This window comes from Strix aluco, chromosome 26, assembly GCF_031877795.1.
Source record: "Strix aluco isolate bStrAlu1 chromosome 26, bStrAlu1.hap1, whole genome shotgun sequence".
Taxonomy (NCBI): Eukaryota; Metazoa; Chordata; class Aves; order Strigiformes; family Strigidae; genus Strix; species Strix aluco.
In genome coordinates this window covers 2,055,486-2,077,132 of record NC_133956.1, presented here as the reverse complement: position 1 = coordinate 2,077,132, position 21,647 = coordinate 2,055,486, and the positions used below count along the sequence as shown (strand labels likewise).

General features: G+C 42.6%; 1 protein-coding gene across 1 annotated transcript in view; it reads right to left on the bottom strand.

Moving 5' to 3' along the window:
• The window catches only part of CSMD2 (CUB and Sushi multiple domains 2), a 305,966-nt gene that overhangs the window by 217,545 nt on the left and 66,774 nt on the right, over window positions 1-21,647 (bottom strand). Inside the window, 2 exon segments of the mRNA XM_074850802.1 lie at window positions 2,070-2,277; window positions 8,877-9,071. Coding sequence (XP_074706903.1) covers window positions 2,070-2,277; window positions 8,877-9,071 — 403 coding nt within the window.

Genomic DNA, 21,647 nt, shown 5'->3' with positions numbered 1-21,647 from the left:
GGTTTTCACAGACAGAGGGGAAAAAAGGTTTTTAGCTATATTTTCAAGCTGAATCATATCAACATGTTTAAAGAAGAGATATGAGTTCCGTTTTTTTTTTTCCCCCCTACGGGCAAAAATTATTAAAAAATGGGAAAAATGAGTCATCTGAATTTAATTATCAGGCTGTGAGTTGTGAAGGCCAGCTTTGAAAAATGAAATTCAAAATAAGACTCTTTGTAATTCTGCTTATGGGACTGAAAAGTTTACTTCTCAAGAATACTAAATGAGCTCCCTTTGAATTGACTGGTGTGTTTATCTTGCCCGTGTGTATTTAATGACACTATAAAAATGCAGGATGAACCTCAAAAAGCAGGAACAGCTTCTGCTACGAGCCCTGGATGAAATCCTTGTTTGTGTGACCTGTGTTCCACTCATTAACACAGTGCATCTCGCCTGGGCTGCTCTACCAGCTCAAACAAGAGTCTGCTGCTGTTACAGCTCTCACAGTTCATCCAGCTCCCAGGGAAAATACATTTGGAGGAAAGGCATCATTGAAGATGCAGCACATGGGCACTTGGAGGGGAAGGGGGAAGAAGGAAAGTCAATACATCATTGTTCCCTCTGACAAGGCCCCAAAACTGATGTCTGCAAAACAGACCACCTTTAAAATAGCTACTAAATCTCCTTTTTAGAAGAGTGTGTGTGCACATACATGTACTACTGAAAGTCAAAGGGCTTAATTTTCTAAGACACATTTGCCATTTTTAAAGTTCTATCATGCTGGATTTATGAGTAGTTTATTAATTTTTTTCCAGCAGGTTCACTCTAGCAAGCATTGTTTTATTTTTGATATGACAAGACACGGTGCTGCACTGGCAACACCTCCAGGCTGAATAATGTTTCTTAACTAGCTACATTCATCTCTACCACATACCACAGATGACTGATCCTCGCTGCAGTACATAATGGCTAAAAACTAACAGTGCCCTAAAACATTAAGGCACACTAATAAAACCAGGGGTTTTTCAGGAAACAGCAACATGAAATTTTCAGAGGGGTCCTGGGAGCAGTAAACAATTGGCACATGGTAAATGGCAAGTTCTCTCACATCAATACGTCCTAAACATTCAAATCCTATTCCCCCATAATTGCCAGGCAACTATAAATTACTTAAATTAATGTTATTTGTGGCTGCAACAATCCTTGTAAATAATCGTAATTTAACTTCCTGCTGATAATCCCAGGAACACCTAATTATCTCAAACACTTAATTCTTCCCTTCCAAAGGGCTGTTGGGTTTAAGACTACTCCCTTCCATTTGCTGCTTGTCAGGACTTTTAACTGTTTGTTGAGTGCAGTCACAGTGCAGAGGACCACAGCATCTAGATCGATAGAGGCAATAGTTGTCCTTTGCTATAAAAACAACATGTCAAAACCCTTCTGCGAGCCGTCACTCCAGACTTCATAGCACTGACCATTTGGGTAGCTCTTGTATATCGGAAAAAATCAGGGTGGCATTTATTATACATAAAAGCATTGCTCAAGCAAACAATGGGATGAGAGGGGTATTGAAATTCTGTACACAGCCTTCTGTCTAAAGGACAAACTGATCTGTAGAAACATTTGCCAAAAGTTCATTAACAGTAAAGTCAGCTTGTCAGCAACGCCTTTAGCAGCAATCAGAAAACAATTTAACAAAACCAAGGTTTGAGCATGACAATCTTTGATTGGGGTTTCTTGCATTTTGAAGTTCTGGGTATTTTGTTGGGTTTTCTTGTTTGTTTTGTTTGTTTTTTTAACTCTGTTTCTTCCAACCAGCTAGACTATGAAACCTTATTGCACACAATATGTTTTAAGTGGATAATAGTCACTGCAAAGTTTACCAAGCAAACAAAAAGCATCCCAGGGAGTTTCACTGGAAGGTAGCAGCTACAACCCATGACTGGGAATAACGGGGAACTGCCCTCATTCAGGCACAAACTGTTCACTCCAAACATCCTGTAAAGTTTGGATCTGTGCACACAACACACCAGCACGTACTACCTGACTGTACAGACCACAATGAAGTATGGCCAGGAGTAACCTACCAGAGCGAAGATCCCTCTGTTCCAGCAACTTCTAAAACATCGTATCCATCTTCCAGCTGAAAATCCATGAAAACCAGCGCAATCGTGTCTCCAGGTTCAGCGAGAATAGTCCAGGTGCAGTCTGCGTTATTGCCATACTCCAAAGGGAAATGAGGGCTTGAGATAATTCCGCTCTGTCCCCGCAAAGTCCCTCCACAAGCATCATCAGCTGGAAAGAGAATGCAAGTTATCAGATTTTGCTGAAATGCACAAAGCAGTACGTCAAAAAAGAATAAGCCCAAATTCAAAGCAAAGCTTTAAAATCCCCAGCACTTTTGCCAGGGTGTGTTTTACTACACACTATTAAGAGACAAAGACGTTGAGGGATGCAAAATCCTATTAGATCAGCCAGCGTCTCCTGGCAAGTGCCAGCTTATTCCCCACCGTACACTTACTAGTGATTTGTTTAGTCTAATTTTAAACACCCCAAGTGACAGAGCTGCTACCACTACCCTGGGGAGGCAGTTCTCAGCATAACACATCTCACTGTCAGGACAGTGTCTCCTCACATGTTGTTGCCAGAGCTTTCTGTTCCATCCCTTATTCCTGATTAGGGTCCTCCGAGGTGTTTTCCACAACTTTCCTCCCATTCACATAGCCAGCCAAGCAGGAGGAAAACCACCAGGAATTCAGTGACTGGGTTTCACAGACCTGTGAAAATTCTCATATCACAGTGGGGAGAGAGGTTTGTTTCCAACTCCCATAGATCTCAGCACCTTCATCAGTAACAGAAACACCCCCAAGGGTTGGGACAACAGGACTTGGAGTACAAGCACTGTATTTAACAGAAATTTAATAGAAAAAGAGTGGAGTATCCCACACACCTGCCATACATGTCTTCATTTGCTCTGATTTCTTAAGAAAACGTATGTTGTTACCGAAATCATAGCAGAAAAACTTAATCACTTGTTCAGAAATCTAGCAGTGACATTTCCTGGCTATGTACTGGATCTCCTGTTTGCTGGAGGTTCTTTCATTTTTACAACCTGAATTTTATCAGCAGGTGCTATTAGAGCAATTAAAGGAGGAGGATCTAAACAAAACATGGGCAGGAAGATAAAGGAAACCAAGAATTAATTTGACTAGCATCAGGGCAGCTCACTGCTCTCGTACATACGGCATCAGCTCAGCATTTATTTGGAAGGCTGCTAAGAAAAGCCTGTTAACTTTACAACATGTATTACAGAGCAGCATTTCAGATGCTTTAGCCAAAGACCTTGGGGCTTTACATTATAAACACTTATTTTCATTACAAACTATTTACAAAAAACCTTCCAAACTGACATTTCACACAGGTGAGAATATTTGTTAAGTGCAGTGGGTCACTGCCACGTTGGGAAAGGGCAGGACAATTCTGCAGGGCTGCTCAGGAGGATCCTTCAGCTTTTAGACCTTTTCACGAACGTGTATCTTGTGCTATCAGCAGGTTTTATCAGCAGAGCTGAAACTTGCAGCCTTTAACTCCTGAAACTCAAAAGACAAAGTAAGACAAACATACATGCCAACTTTTCTTTCCCGGGGCCATCTGCTCTCCCGGCACAGCCAGCCACCCAAACGAACCAGCAGAAGGCACCGGCAGACAGATGCCTGCCAGGGCCGATGGAGCGACGGAGACGGGAAGGCCCCAGGCTGTGTAACTCCCATGGCTCTACCACGTTAACACCCTGCGCAGGTTCCACCGCCACCTCCGAGTGCCGGTGGAGATCCCGGCCCTTCACAACTGCTTCTGTGCTCAGACTGGGATGGCACATCGCCATTACTGCAGAGCTCACAGCAAGCAGGGAAGGCAGAAAAAACACACAATAAAAAACCCAGACATGTAGGCAGACATGCAGCTACTTCTGGGCCATTCCAGCAGCCAAAACTAGGACTGAAAAAGGCCACTGAAATCTCAACTCGATGCTCTATTCCCTGGTATTCTATTACAACAGTCAAAGTTACCTATCTGCCACAATCATACCGTCAGTGACACTGAAGTGCAATTAGAATCATCGATAAATTGAGGCTGAAAGATTTCTCATCTAGTCCAAGCACCAGAAAATCCTTCAGACTTCAAACGAGATTCAATACACGAGATTCACAGTGGAATCTCCAAAGGTCCATGCAAAAAGTAAAAAGGCTACTTCCAAGCCCCTCCCTCTGAGAGAATGAATGAAAAGGCTTTTTAGAGGATGAATGGATTATACCCAAAGAGGATAAGCACAATTCACCAGTTTACTGGTACGTTTGAAGTTAACTTCTCCTGAATAAGTGCCCCTGCATATGCTAAAAAGAAATAGATGCAAAACAGATTCTTGGCCACTGAACTCTCAGACCACATACAGCAAGACAGAGCAGGAACAAGGTCATTAGCTGCTTCAGCAATGCACAGGGTTCTGAAGGGGCAATTTATTCTTAAGAGACACTTATCTCCAGAGGGGCAGCTACCTCCTACGTAACACATTAAACATTACTGTTGCTGGGCTGCTAGTGGCACTAGGCAGCCATTCAAAGCACCTTTGCAAATAAGGTCCTGCACCACTACCATGGAGACATCTGCAAGCAATGCACTCTCTGCAGGCAAACACCATGTTCAAGGGCATAGGGGCTCTTGGCCAAACATTTGCTTCTCACTATGATCATGCATTCATGCAGCTCAGGCCTACACACAACCCTCCAACACAGCCACCCAAGAGCAAACAATGAGGATTTGGAAGAAGCAACTCCTATCGGCAAGTTCTCGGCCACGTTTGCTACTGGGGTCTGGGAAGTCTCAGACTGGATCTGGCACGTTAACTTTGTTCTTGTACTAGAAGGGTTACACGAGGGGACAGACTATGTGCTAAAGAATTCTGACTCAATGCTATATTAGAATTCTTAAAAGGACTATTTTTTTTACGGGACTAAGCTTACAGTAGCTGAAGATCTAACCAAAGTTATGATGGTTGTGGCTTTTTTTTTTAATTAAAAGGGGAGTTTTTAATTTAAATCCCTTGAAAAATTTTCACTGTAACACGTGTTTAATGGAAAATGTATTCCCTTCCTATCTGTCTCTAAATACACACTTCCTGAGTTTGTAGAGGTTGTTACTGTTTAAACATATTCTACAATCTAAAATCTTCTTGAACAGCCCTTCAATTATTTTGGGCAGTGCGGTCTAAGCAGCTGTTTGAGTTACCGTAAGACAGACCACTTTTAATGAGATTATGCATATTTGATTTGCTTAAAATGTAGCTTTGCAAATGTTCTCAACTTTTCAGCTGGCTTACTGAATTTTTACTCAACCGCCTACCAGAATCATAAACCTATCAGTTCTACTTAAATTCAGCAAACAATCTGGGCAAGACTTCTCTTTAAATGCACGAAAGCACTTCACAAAACAGATTCAGATGTTTCTGGATAGTCTCTTAGTGATTCCAATAAACAATTCTGCTTTATTTGAAATTAACTGACCCAGGTGAGGGCTGTTCCTTCCATGGCTACAACAGAAGACAGCATTCCAAGTCTGCTGGGGTCTTGCCTCCAGCATACCATCAAGATAAAAATACAGCTAGACGTAGGACTCAGCTTAAGGCTCCATTTAGATTAAGTACTAGGCCTCATTTCATTCTGTGAATACAGAACGGTTATGCAGAAAGCATGGAAAAACACATAAGACACAGGAAATGATTCCAGATATTTCTGACACACATTATATAGATAGGATAAATGTCAGCTTAGTCCAGATTTTACAACCTGACCCAGACTCGCTGAGGATTTTCAGTCCTTGAGGCAAATTTCCAAGTTACACATGGTCTACCAGGCACAGCCAAGCTCCTCTTCGGGGCAGCCCCAGCTGCCACCCAATGCCGCGCTCTCCTACTTCGTGGAGCAGCAGGGAGATGTCATCCGCCGCCGCTTTGGTGCTCCCTGAATGAGATCACCACAGTTTTAATCCTTCCTGCCACGTAAGCAAGAAACATAACTCACCAGAGCAGAGTCTGTGCAGACTGAATTTATAGTCTCTTTTAGCTCAGAGTCCAAGAATCAATTTTGATATAACTGGCTTTCAAAACTACTGGCGAGCTGCAGCAGTAGCTACTCTCACCAGCTCTGCAAAGACATTTCACCACGCCATTCTCTCCGTCTGGAATTCCTTCCTACTCTCCTTTCTCATTGAGATTACCCTTGTCCTTTATAAAAAAGCCCCGTACTTCTAAACTGAGAGTTGGGTAAAGGGAGTGCAGACATCTCCTGTGAAGAAAAAGCAGCTGAACCACAGCACTCCTTCAAAGTGTTGCTGCCCTGGCACATCCTCTCAAACACCTTTGTTTCTTATCCTTTTCTACCATGCATTTATTTGCATCTTCGATTATTTCAATGCATGGAGACTGGAATAGAGACAAGGCTTCCAATATATAAAAAAGGATGTTACAAAGCAAAAGACAAGCACAAAGAAGAGGGCATAAAGAAATCAAAAGAGCGTATTGATCAGCATGATAGAAACTTGCCCTGTTTTCAACATTTGTCTCGTACCTCTGCTGTTATACTGGAGAGGAGGGGAAGGAAAGGGCAGAGTCCCCAGCACGAACCCTGTCCTTTGCAGCAACATTAGACAAGTCTATTCCCAAGATAGCAGCTCCAAGATTTTAACACCTACCCAGCTAGAGGGCACTTTTCATCTTGATTTGTTGAGATCTGGCCCAGCAGCATGACCCATCTCCAACTTATATTAGAAATTAAAAGAATACATACAAATACATTTATCAAACTTTCAGGTGACAATTACCAGTAATCCCATGTTAATAGAATTAATTATAAGCTACATAGGCCACAAATATCTCTTCTCTCTCAAGGAAATACATATTTGCCTTCAGGCATCAGTTTTGAAAACATTATTTTCGCTGCAGAAGAAGGCATAAACCTGTTCGTTAGTATGCAAATCTATTTGCCCCTTGCTACAACTTAAGTCTGTATCACCAGTTTATCAGCCAAGCATGAACGTCTGACTGCTGAAAGCCTACTTATGGTAGAAGGAGTGCAGCTGGTTTTCAAATTCAGCAAGTCAATTTGCAGACTGTCTTTGCTACTTTCTACTTTCCTGGAACAGATATAAATGTTACACAAGAAGATTTCTGGTTCCTGCCTCCAAAAAATGCCTTGGAAGTTTTACTTGAAGTAAAGTCTTGAAGGACCAGGACCACATCTATAAAAAGGAGTGGCTACCTCCAGCAACCTGCAGGCACGTTTCTACACAAGTGCACCTGAACAAGCACATACTTTGCTGCCGTCAGAGCAATTCACACAGCACTGATGCAACCACTATAGAATTGAATATTCCTCCATTCCCAGGTATATCAGATGCCATCACCATTGCTGGATTCGAGATTGAAACAGTAGCGTTAAAATTAAAAGTGAGTTTGACAGTGCAAAAATAGTCTTTTACTCCATCTGCGGCAGGGATCACAAAAATTACAACGATGCCAACCCTCACCTCAACAGGTGTTAAAAGTCGAGAAGTTAATCCTTCCCTTATTGGGATCTACTACACAAATGTCTGAATAACAGCAGGGCAAGGAGAAGGTACTGCCCCCCTCCAAAGGAAGAAAATGCTGTCAGGCTGAAGGGAACACTGGTCCATTGATGCAGGTAGTTTCCTTCTCCTCTAAAAAGGGTATTGCCTTGCATACTCTTAAAGCTGAGTTTCAGTGAATGTTTTTCCTGCACACACTTTCAGCGAAATTAGAAAAAAAAAAATTAAAAAAGGTTACCATGAAAGTCCTAATTCAAAGGAAGAGCAAAGAATCATAACTGATAATACTAAAATGGCCATGATGGCTATTCCTCTCCAGTGTCCGTTTGCTGTATGAACCACTCCTTCAGCAGTATGATGCCCTTGGACCCAAACCAGTAGGTAAGCATAGAAGATATACAGCAAGTAGCACATATTACTATCAAGCAAACAATATTTGCTCACTTTAAATTCAAGATTTATGCTACAGCTTAGAACTGCTGATTGATTGCACAAGCAGAGTCAATAAAAAGAATCAATATAAGATGCTCTCCTGAAATACACAAGGAATCGAGGGGAAAAAACTTCAAAGCAGCAGCAAGTGTTTTGGTGTAACAACACAGACACTTGTATATTTACAGATTCTCTCTAGTCTCTTGTGGCCCCAGAGAATTAGCAAGCAGCTCTCTATTCTGATGAAGGAATCTACATTTCCCTACCCCAAAAGGGCTTGCAGGAAAGCTGGCCAACCTTTTCAAGCAAAGGCTGGATTTTAGCTCCCGTATTTTACCCCTGTCTGAGGCTGCCCGCCCCACTGCCAGCAACCCACAGCACATCAGCACTCCGCACACATTCCACTTCCTCACAGGCAAAGCACCAGAACCACTGTGGAACGTGCCACGAGGGAAGCCAGCTTGACATTGCAGAAAGCAGAAAATCCAGTCTTGTTTTCTAGTGTTTGGTCTAGAAAACCTCCATGGTCTTGGGTAGGTGCCTTATCTCATGGATAATACTCCTGCTTTTTTTTTTCCCCTCCACTTCAGACAAAGAAATTGAAGTTAAACTAGCTGTGCAGCATTTTGAATATTTTGAGCACTTCATAACCTTCCTATTAGTCACCCAAACCCTGGCAGCTTTAAGGAATCCAATAAAAAGGAACCTCAATATTAACTACATCATGTTTAGTTTCAAGTCTTTTAAATCAAGCTTACAGTCCATGAAGTTTTTCCCAAGCCCAAATAGCTCATTAAATCCTGTTTCAACTGTGGCTTGTTCCAGATGAAGAGAGGGCACTTTACCTCTGCAGAAGGGGAGAGGAAAATCCCAGGAGGCACTGTTTTCCGAATTGGCATGGCACGTGAGCAACGCGTGTCCTTCCAAAAAGAAGCCGGGATTACAGCTGTATCTCACTTTGTCCCCGATGCTGAACGTTGTCCCTTGCTGAATCCCGTTCTGCAGCCTTCCCGGATTTCCGCAGGTATGACTTGGTAGAACTGTCAAAGAGAGTTGCTTCTGGTTAGGGACAGTGCATTGTGACAGAGCTGTCAGGTGAAGAACTCAGAGGGAAGGCTCATCTCAAAGTAAATGTATCACTTAAAATGTAAAGGGCAAATAACCACAAAACTTACCCTACTGGACTGCCCCAGAATTCATTAGGCCGGGTACAGTTAAGTACCATTTCTACAGAGTATACATAAGGAAGCAAAAAATCACTCCCCAAGCTATTGAATCAGAAACAAGAGCCACTCTTTCCTGACCAGTTTTACCAGTTTCTAAACCAAAGCATCCCCCTTCCCTACGCTCCCCTGCAGTTCTACTTAACACGACTGCAGTTGATCAGAATCCAGGGATTACATTCCCATCTGAAATAACGTTTCTCAACAGACCTTCGCCGGGCACCTCGAAGGCCCCTGCAACTTAAGTGGAGTTGCATTATCCCTTCGAACCACACAGAAGACAGCAAAACCTGTAATTAGCAACTATTGCCTAGACAAAAAGAGCAACATTTCAGCCCACCAGGATTTATGCTTCCTTACACTGTATGTTTAATCCAGATTTCACACATATGCATCAAACCAGACTCTGAACAATACAGTTAAACCCAGCTCCACTGAAGGCAAAATATAGTCCCACAAGTTTGCAAAAGAAACAAGTATACTTGAATATAAAATGGAGAAGTTGCAGCTAAAATGCTAGTAAATCCTTACCCAATGCCTCTGTGCAGCAGTTTCAAAGAATTTAAATAAAACTCCACCGGTTTCCATAAACCCCTCCAAAAACATCCACTCAAATCATGGGTTTAGAGCTCAATATAAAACCCAGTGAAGACAACCAAGACTGAGGAATGACTTAATCAAATTTGAATCAGGCCCTTGTGCAGTATCTTGTATTATAGTTCTTTTTCATTAAGGCTGAAACATCAGAGGAAGGAAAACATGGTCATTCAAAGCTGAGTGATGGTTTATCACTGGAAACAATTTTGTCTGGGGCATGAACAAAACCAGATTAATTTCTACGAGCAAAGGGAGGTTTAGTCTGCAGCTCTGCCAAGGAAAAGAGGAAGATTAAAAGGAAAATGATATGCTAGTATACATGGAATGCAGCAGAACAGAACACAACCAAAACTGTGTAAGCACATGAAATGAAACATAAATCCCTAACGCTAACCGATGCAAAGATGGTACCTTTGTCCTGCCGCAGGACAGCGCTTTCAGAGCAGGGTTTGACCCTTCCCTGCTCTGCCTCCACCATGGGCCTCCTGCCCCTGTGGAGCAGCGCGCAGGCATGCGAGGAGGGCTTCCACAGCAGACACTATCCCTCACAGCGAGGGAAATGAAAGACTAATCTGTAATGAATATAGGATTAAGCTTCCTGCATCCAGACAGACCACCTTGTTTTCTAGTTAACCCAATTCCAGATTAAATGCAACCTTTCCACCTTAAACTTGATTAATTTTAATGCCACGTACACCTCGACTGCTGCACTGCTTCAGCTTCTTTTTTTTTCCCCTGCTGTGACTGCAAGCTCTGCCCACATCTGTGTGCAGAGGAGCAGCCCCTCCCGGAGCCCCAGAAGAGCGCAGCCAGCACCCCGGGGACACGGCCCTGGCTCCAGCCTCCCCACGCAGCAGTGGGGGGCCAGGTACCAGCTCTGACAGACAAGATTTCTTCCCCTTGCTCCCTCCCACAAAATACTATTTATATCCTTCCACAGAGTGCCTGGAGCTGGGAAGTTCAGCAGCAACTTTCACATAGAAATATTCATGACCATGCAGGTTTTGTAAGTGGGGGGATGCTATCAAATACATCAGATGGGCTGAAAAGCAGTGTAGAACTAATGTTTCATATTCTGTAATGATACTCAAAACCCCAATTTAATTAAATTATCAATGTCACTTTTTTAAAAAAATGAACCCATTCCTACTTTTATGCTTCCATCCTTTAAAATTAATGACTAGAACTTTGCTATAAATAAAAATCTATCATTTTTAAAAGTCAATCTCTAAGACTAGCTGCTCTCTACTTAATGAACTGTGAAGAATCAGACAACCTTAACCTGCACTGTACCTTAAAATCATACCTGAAAAACAGGATCTCATTTAAAAATTCTGCTTCATTTGGCTGCCTTATCTAATATAAACTACAGGACAATGTACATATGCTTTTTGGGGGAGGCAACATTAACTCCTTGATCACTTTGGATTCAGTGGGGTTGCTGCAGGAACTGATAAGCATTGATTATTTTGAATTGAGAAAAAAAAAAAACACCAAAACACACTAATGCACACCTGCAGAAGACAAACACTTCAAATTGCTGCCTCGTGGACCAAAAGATCTGCTTCAAAGAGCCCGGTGCTACATCCAGAGCTGGGTTTGGCATAAGCAGCAGAGCTGCCTGTAGGAGGATCTGCTGTCAGTCATGCCCTTGCGGCACTTGTGCAGAAGATGATTTTGGTCAGCCCCGAACACGAGCTGAAGCAGCACACCTTGCATGGCAGAGGGCTGGAGAAGAGTCAAAGGACACTATGAGTGTGCTTCCTGAGAACGCAGAGCTTCACAAAACCCCAGCAGCAGATTGCAAGTGGGGTCCGAACAGCTGGGGTGCAGAGTCCGGAGATGTCGTTGTAAGCCCCCGACCAGTTCTCTCGGCACAGGAAGTCTGTGCCTTTGTTTCGCTGCTGAGTGTAACTCCCTGAGCTGGTGTAGCAACTGCTTTCACAGCAATGGATTTGTGATTCTACTCCAACATTCCCAAGAAGAGATAATATTATTGCTCATACTTGGCTGCCTCTAACAGCCAGACTCTCTGATTGCTTGAGAGATTAATAGAACTGTATTATTTACATCAGATGTCGCACAGAATAATATTATTAAAGCTTTGTCTTACCCATTTACCAATTCCACTGTAGATTAGTAGCATGGATTTTTTTTCCTCCCTATAAAAGCTTTGTTCCAAGCAATCAACATAATATTTTCCAGTGATTGTATGGAAATGAATGCAGCCACAGACCAGATTTGTACAGATGAATAGAAGGTCCTGTTAGTCATTTTGTAGCTAAGTCTGCTTCTTTCCATGATGAATTTAGAGCAGTTTATTTTATTTGTCTTGATTTGAACAGCTGCCAAACCGTTATCTTATTTTATGACAGAGGAAAGGAAATAGGATTATTTTATTGCAGTTGCACCTGGAGAGCTCCTCAACATACCTCAGACATCACTGTCCCAAGCACTATTCAGATATACTGCCCTGGAGACCTCACTCCCCGAGATGACACAATAGAGGAACCATCATCATGGTGTTACTTGCCATCAGACACACCAGTAGCACCAGACCAGAACCTCTGGAAAGGAGATTAGGTGAGAGCTACAACTGTAACATGAGATAGGATGATCTGAGAACAAGGCAGAAATGGCACCTTTTCAGCAAGAAACTACGAAGTGTCAGGACATGGAAAACATCAGTCAGGAATAAACCCACCAAACCTGGAACTCTCCCACTTTCTGCAGTTTTCAATCTATCCTTCAAATCCACTTATTGTCAAAAAGAAACCTGTAGGGCCCAAGACCAACCTCTGCTCAACTCAACTCCCTTCTGCTCCAAACTTTCTCTGCTTTTTTTAATTGTCTCTTGCCATTCTGTTTGGGCCCATTTTGTCCCATCCTTTGGAAACTGCACAGGCTCCACCCATCCAAGACCTTGGGTGCTACTCAGCTTTTATAGAGCTATAAAGATGCTTCGCCTCATGGAGCCAGATCTGACGGTGCAAGACCAGAGGTTTCTCAGATTTCACAGTCTGTTGCTTGAAAATGAACCGAACAAATCAGAAGCGGGAACAACAGATTTGAGATGTTTCCACCATCCACTCCTGTGAGCTGCCAAAGAGCAGCTACAGAGCTACCAGAATTGCTGATCTGCATCAGAAGCTTCATACCATTCACTGACTAATTTTTACCCCTTTTCAACAGGCTCACCAGGCTGTTCCCAACTTTTCTCACCCCCTTGCCCTGGATCACTACACTGGAAGTTTTCAAGATCAGTAGCTCTCAAATCCTAGTACTTGTCAAGCAGTGCCTCCTTGTTCCAGTTCATTTGAAATTAATTAGTAGTTTTTAAGTCATTAGATGTGACTCAAGACATCCTTGGACAGCATCTCACCAAAAGAACGCATTCAGCCTAATTACACCAGCCTTTCCTAAAACCCCATGGCTCTTTTTGTCAGAAGAAAATGAAAACAAAAAAAAAAGCTGGGAGATGCTTCTCTTCTTGGTCATCACATTGATACATTTGAGCTACTTTACCAATTCAGGTACTTTCAAACAAAGCAAATTCAAATCCATCCCTAGGCTTGCTCACCATCCCAAAGAGAAATCTTCCCCATCTCCTATTCAAATTAATCTTCAGCTCCATTTTCTCTGTTTATATTGTTCGAATATAAAATAACCCCAACATTTAATACATCTAGATACTGCATTCCAGTCTATTACCCTATTTACATAGCTAAAAGAAGCATTTTTATTGCTTGAATTATCTGTGGTAGTTTACGACAGATATTTCAATGCTATCATTGTTCTAACCTTGAAATCTTATCAAGGAGTGCAACTTTTATGATATGAGGCCATACATTATCTCCTCATTCCCAACTAATTTTCATTCCTAATAAAAAAGAAAAGAAAGCAAGCAAGCCATGCCAGAACAGGCACTTATAGCTCCTGCATACAGTTATTACAGCAGGAATAATTTATAAATCCCAATGAAAGGATGCTACATAGACCAAGCAAAATAACAAAATCATTGACCTAAACTACTTGGCTCAGTCATCTCTGCACACTCCTTTCCAAACTAATCTTAATTATGCTCTTTTAACCCTTCTTGCCATTTTCCTGCACTTCCTGAATCTAGTGGGGGTTGGAAGTCGAGACATCCAAGGGAATCAACTGAAAGGTCTCTTCTGCTAGAGACCCCGAGCAGCAGAGCTGGGCAGAGCAGCATTTCACTTCAAAGACAATCTGCACTGTATTTGTTACCTTCCTAGAGATTCAAAGAGAGAAACAGATTCTTTACGGAGAATATTTCTAAGACTTCCATCACAGTTTCAAAAATTAGCCGAAACACCCATGCACAACATGGACAGCACACCTTGGGCCAGCACAAATGTGAACTCTAGTGGGAGGGGGAGATCCACACAGACCAAGTCTCTCCCCCTCTTCGTCCGTAACTTTTGGGCCAAGTACCACAGGGATACTCCATGACTCTCTAACATCTTTCACCACTGGTTCAGTGCAATCTGTTTTAGTTCAGAAGAGTTTTAACCTTCAGAATAAGTGTCCAGCGTGTGCTACAGAAAAAGAAATAAATGCTATCTTTTTCATTTCATTTTGTCCTTTTTTATGTCATGATTCATTTCCAGTACAGGCAACAGAGATAAAGCTAAATGGAAACTATTTTTTCCCTCTAATATTTCTTTGTTCACTAAAAACCAGCCAGATAGTTACTTCTGGATAATAACAGACCAGAATGGTTCATCATCCATCTTCTTTGTGGTAGTAGTTCTAGGGCTTTTTTGGAAATTCATTTTCAGTTTTCAATTTACCTTCCTGCAATGTGCTACAGCAACTTCAGTGCATCTTCCAAGAGTACCACGCAAGCTGAGAGAGGATTACTTTAGATTTGATTTAGTCATCCCAGTACAGAAATAGCAAAAGATTCAAAATATGAAAGCAGTAAGATCATGGGAGATACGGCAACAATCCTGCATATCTTCAGAGATGCAGTGAGCAGGAATCCTTAACTTTTGGGACTGTATGCTACTCATAATTTATACTTTCAAATAAGCATCATTACTTGCTGAGCACCGTAGACAAAGCCTGGCTAGACTGAAGATAGAGATACTGAAGCCTGGCTACAAAAGTCCTTTCCTGGGCCCTGAAGAGCAACGTCATGCCAGCAGATACTTGGACATCAGCAGATGCTTCGTTTCCAGAAGCGGTGCTCCTCACATGCCATCCCAACCTGGGATGCTCTCCTGCATCAGGAGCCTAATCAGCAAGGCACTTGAGAATGTGCTTATCTTTGTGAACATGCTCTAGTCCTGCTGCTTTTCAGGGCAACGACACTTGAACACCAGCTTAATTTAAAGTATGTGGTTAAGTGTTTTGCCTAGCAGGAATGGATTTAAGTGTATGTTTAAAGGCTTCATTGAACTGGCATTTAACAGCTGCAGAGTAACTTGAAAAAAATTCCCCAGGGAGGAGGGTGGTTCTACATTTGTTTTCTCTCTTCCTCACTGAACTAAGGTTAACCATTCCAAGGGAACAAAGACCTGCATCTTTTTGTAACATAAAAGACAAGCCAAGAAAAGCAATACTGCAGTGGTTATCAGCACCAGAAGACAACTGCAGGAACCAAACGAAAGTAGAATTAAAACTGCAGCCCCTGAGAGTTCAGCTGCCATATCAGATTAAGCACCTCACTCCGTTGTAGACATCAGGACCGAAAACCAAGGTGTCAGTGTGAAAAAATGGTGTCAGATCTAGAAACCCAGATTTGAACTGATTCTATCTAGACACTGGGTGCCAGTGTTGATCCGCTCTGCGTTTTGCTGGAGAGTGTCCCTGGACAGGGAACGCTCTTTGTTCTGTTAAAAAAAGCCACTTCCAACTTTAGAGACCACATTGTTCATCTGCTTATTGATCTTCTCTAGCTATTGGCTGATTACCCAGAAACAGAGATTGTAGCCAGCTACATCTGTTTTAATAAATATTTCACAGCAGAGGAAGGGCATTCGCCACAACATATCACTCCTAGTTTTTGCAGCCACTTCTCTGGAGCAGCGGGTATCTGAGGGCAGGGCAGCAGCAGCCCCTGCCGAGGCCGGAGCCACTGGGAACCCAGCGCTGTTGGTGCTCCTGAGGTCTCACCTGCAGCACTGTGTGATCCCTGTGCCCAGACACACAGACCTGCCGAGCCTTCACACCAGCAGCACGGGCAGCTCCATTTCCTTTCTACTAGTGGCTCCACACATCCTTCCTACTCCTCACTCCCGGCTTTCAGAAGCCTTTGGAGGGGCAGCGGGGGTCACACACACCACTCTCCTGCTCGAGCAGCAGCCCACCATCCTCCCAAACAAGACAGACTGAGTTTGCTCACAATGGTACTGAGGTTAAACCATGAATAACCCATTTCCTCAGAGGTGGGCCCAGAAACTCCCGTAATTCACAGCTTCCAGTTGGTTCAGCTTCCACTCAAACTACATAAGGTCTGGCTAGTTTGTTTTCATTTTTCAACTGCCTTTATAATTTATTCCCCTCTTACAGTTATCTTTTCTGTAGCTTCTTTAGGAAGCTTGGCTACTTGATACCACATGATGGCCAATACTATCAACATAACTAACTGGGACATCAACCTTACAGAGCAGTACATGAACTAATCAGTGATATCACACAGTTTGTGAGGGAACGGCCTTGAGAACAGGAAAGGTGAAATATTACACTGTTGAGTAGAATGGTCAATAGTAAAAGCAACCAAGAATGCTGAGCTCAGAGTGCAGACACTTCATATCAATAATCAGAAAGCAAATACATTTCAAGGATGGTGCCATGAGAGAGTTCACTGAGCTGCCGTAGCAATTAGCAAGTCTTCTGCTTCCGGCACTAGAGATTCATTATTAATCTGCGGTCATAACTGATCAAAAAAATCTAGAAGGTAATTTTATCCTCCTCACTGAAAACAAAGCTGAAATGATCTAATTATGTCATAAAAACATGCCTAGAGCTCAGTCCTATCTCCTAAATTCACAGGTGCCTATCTTGCAAATTTTGCCACAAGCGTAATTTTGCAAGCTACGCAATAACATGCACTCATGTTGGAGAACAAGTTTTGAGCCCCACATGGGAGCTCCTCAATGCCTGAATATATCCAGAAGCAAGAGCTTATTCTGATTTCAAGGACCTTACGCTGCTTTTAAATCCTTGTCTGTTACTCAAAGGTAGATGTTGTGGATCTGGGTACTCAGACCTGCCCCATCTTTTCTTTCACACATCTGATTTTCAAACATCCTATTTAATGGACATTAAAAGCACATTTATGCAAGCTAAGCTTAAGGCAGGCAGGGAAGGTGAAAGGGGAAATGCCCGTAAGACTAGTTTAAAAAAAAAACAAAACAGAAAGGCAACAGTCAAAAACATAACTTTAGAGTTCAGAGCGAATGTCAAGAAAATACCCTTCAGTAGAAGGGAAGCAAAACATGCTAACAGGCTTCCCAGAGACTCTGCAGAATCGCTGTCCTTGGAGATCCTCAAGATTCAAACAAAAGCACAGACGACCTGATCTAGTGTTGGTCACCACTCCTGCTTCGAGGGGGGTCTGCAGCAGAGCCCTCCTGCGGTCCCGGGGTCACTGCAAACAGGAGAGCACCCACTGCTTCCAGACCCGCCAGCCCATCGCACATTAACAAATAACCACGCCCTGCATTCCTCCAGAGATTTTCTTTGAGTGACATGAAGACTAGCCACTTGAAGTAAACATCTTGAATTTCAGTTAGAAGGGACTTGCCTGTCACTCCTGAGCACGTGACTTGAAGGACGTGGGTGTAATTTCACACACCTTTTAGCCAAGACATGGCTGAGCTGCACTGTGCACCTCTCCTGTGCTGCCAGGCCAGTTGGAAGACAGGCCCTGCAGGGACTCTTGCAGCCTGCCTGCCAGTGTGGATTACTCATGTCCACTTTCAAGACCTTGGCACTGACATGTGTATTGGAGAGGGAGGGAGAAATGTCCAGCCACCCACTTCGCACTTCCACAACTAGAGTGGCTGCTGGCCACCCTTCATGGGTGAAAAAAATCTGAGAGCTGTTACCACAACCATTAGCATGAGTACACAGCTCCAGTTCTCCCAAACAAAACCCATCTTCAAGTTGAAGAAAAGAAAATGGGGGATGCAGGGAAACCTGGAGAGACCACCCAGCACACAATGAATGTTCCTGTCCATCCATTTTACTCATCAGCAAAATGGAAGAAATTCACCTCATTCACTCTTCTCTCCCCAGACAAGATACTGTGAAGCTTTACTCAAAGGTTAGGTCTGTATCTATCCAGAAATGCTCATTTCAGTTCTAACTAGAAGAGTACAATGGTCCAGGTACTTCAAGGACACCTTAAATATACCAGGAATTGATGCAAAGAGATGCTACAAATGAAAAATCCATATATACATGTTACAAGAAAGACATCTATTGTATAAATATTGTCATGGAAACAGGATACAGATTTGCCTTAAAGGACACTTGGAGACCATTAATGGAAAGAGAAAGGACTGGGACTGAGCTTGGAAGATACCTCAAGATCTCAGAACTGGCCTGAATCTTGTTCCACTACATGAGGGAAACCTAAGCGTTGCTTAAATTTCACATCACTAACATTAAAGCTGAATGTTTTGGCTTTGATAATACAACTCTACACTGAGAAAGATCATATTGAAAGAATTCAAATGTAACCACAAAAATACCATGTTAGGTTCCCATATGCAAATAACAAGGAGAAAAAAAAGGCGCATTCCACTGAGCATTCAACATGAAACAACTCAAAAATAATTTCTTCCAGTTCCATTTTTCCCTGCTACTTGAATCACACTGTTTATATGCAGCACAAGTCTACCCTCCCTGCAGGCAAAGATGCAAACCCTATGTGAACTTCAGATAGAGAGTACGGGAAGTAGAGACACTCACCTACCCACCCTGGCATTCTCTACTGCAGGTGCTCAGAGGAAGATGAAAGAACAAGATCTGTTTATTACAGACAATTTCCTTAACCTGTCTACAACAGAAGAGAAAAATACCCAGCTTTTGTGACTACCAGTTTATGCCTTGAACATTTCCTATTATGAAAACACTAAATCTTAATCTAAACAGTCTTCAGCTCCTGAACCCTTCAAACAGTCAAAGCACATCCAGGCAAAGCATGGAAGTTCAACCCCTTCAACTCTCACACTGGAAGGAAGAATTTACACAGCACCTGTTCGACATGCAATTCAATCTAAAATGAGTCAAACCTCTTTTCTCTGGAGCTATGCATCAGGCACTCAGAGGGAAAATGCTAGGAAGTCAAAGCAATGCTTGAGCGGAAAAAAAATAGGGCCCATTGTAAAATATAAACTAGAGAAGGTAACACGTACACCTCGCACCCAGCAATAGCTCACTAAAGCTTGTAAGAGATTCATGCAGTGGATTTTTCTGTGACTGCCACCACAGCCTTCACTATACTAGCTGAGTCAAAACAGGTATTTTTAGACCAAAACCCTTTATGAGCTGTTCATCTTATTACTGCTTCATTCCATTCATTATATTTTTAATCATGTCCAAACAACTGAGCTATTAAATAAATTCCAAAGCAGCACAGCAGGCGGTGGCTTATGCAAGCTAAAGATCAGAGCAGTAGGAGAGAAAGGCTACTTTGGTTGGAGATTAAACCTTCCCATTCTTACAAAGCACAAAGCAACTGCTGGACTCGAGTGCCGCACATTCAGGATTACGGCCATTTCTCAGTCCTGTCTCCTGCTGACATCATAAAAGACATTCAGGATATGATTTACTTTATAAAAGTTACAGGCATGCCACAAAGGAGGGAGAAAGTTATATAAGTAACCTTTCAGTAATGAACTCCCCACTGCAAACGCTTTTGTTAGCCTCCACTAGAGCGTCTTTTAAGTGCAGATTTGTACACGGCAACACTTGATGCTTTCCAGACAGCTTCAGCGTCTTGTAAACAGTGTTGAAATGAGAGACTCCACACTGCTGCGACCACAAGAGAGATGCTGTACTGCACACCTTCCCTCCCTTACAGCCGAGTAATTGGAAAACTTTTAGTGATGTTTGAAGACATCCACCCACCTGCTTCTGTAAACGCTGAAAGGTTTTACTGAAATCAGGGAAGCTGTTGTGCCACAAGACAGGAGGAAACCAACATCACGCATTAGAAGACCAGAAAGAAACTGCTACTGTCCTACAGCACATTTCTTTCCAGCTTCACGAGGCAATTCCCACAGAGGCAAAAGATGCATCTCCCTTCTTATAACCCCGGTATTTTGGGAAGGCAGCCCCTGGAGCAAGGCTTACAGCCTGTGACAGTACCAATACATCATGGGTTGTCTTGTTCCATGACTTGTTACCAACAGAGGCCTAATATATGGATTAAACAACTAAAGAATAAAGGAAAAAAGGCATTTCATAAGCAAGGATAAACATACTTTCTCAGTTACAGGATTACACCTGCCATTCAACCTCATCCCACCTCAATTTCTCATCTTTCAAAGACAAATTAATGCTATTAGTTCTTAACGAGTTTTTGCTCCACAGGCTAGCCAAGCGCTTTCACCCAATAACCCCCACCCTCCTTTCCAAATCACTGTACCCAAATTCTTCCAAAAAGGACCATTTCCACCAGATAAACTAAGTCCTCTCAGATCTTTGCCTCCAATCAGAAAATCTATTCTCTTGATCAAAGGCTTCAAACCTCACTCAACTCACAATTTTTCCTCAGCTCCTTTCACTCCCCCCAGTCCCCCCTGCTGCCAAAGCAGCTCCTGCTGGTCCCACTGAGGAGCTCCAAGGAGATCTGGAACCAGAATAAGGAGCCCCAGCAGGGGTTGGCCCATCGTCCCTTGAGGGGTTGGCACAGGCGGACGAGCAGTCAGTTTTGCTCTTGCTAGGATTACAGACTGCTGTCCAGTAGAATTCCAGCCATGACAAAGTTTACTAGCACTGGAAAGCTACCCGAGGCTCCAGTGAAATTGGATATATTCCACAGTACAGAGACATAACAGAAAGCTTAACAACATGTGGCATTTCTATAATATTTTATATGTTCAAAGCATCATTTAGGCATTACCTGTGGCTCAGGGGACTGGTCAGCCAGGCTGGAAATCTATTTAGCATTAGTTCTCATGGGATTTCTGATAATGGACTTTTCACTTGTGCCAGAAATGCCATAAAAATAGATCTGTTTAGGGGGTAGCACAGCCTGTGTGCTTTCATGGCAACCTACGGTCTCAAAAGAGTAACACCACACTTTTTCAAGCTCTAAAAAGTTTTCATTTTAATTTCATTTCTAAACAAAAGATTGTTATAGCCCTTTTTTTAATCCAAGTCACTTGTTTACTTTCAGCACTATAGCCTGAAACAAAAAATTTCCGGGGAGAATTAATGGCTATCATCTCTGTACACTCAAGCTGCACCAGGCGTTGTTGTGCTTTGGTCCAATGCACTTTCAGCAACATAGATTTTTCTGTACAATATAAAAATTACAGCTAGTTTGCCCACTGAGAATCTGCTCATACATAATTACATAGCTAGAACAAGAAAACTAACTTCCATTAAGTTTTTGTTTCCACTAACTTTCTTACCTACCAGTCAGCTGAGGCTGCCAGCTCAGGAGGACACCAACATGCATGTGCCATCATTAAGACAACAACAGATAAAGATGCTCCAAGACGGTTTAGGATACATCAAGAAAGCACGGACGGACAACTTGGTCATGTATTCACAACAGCACAACTGCTAATGAGATTACTATAAGGA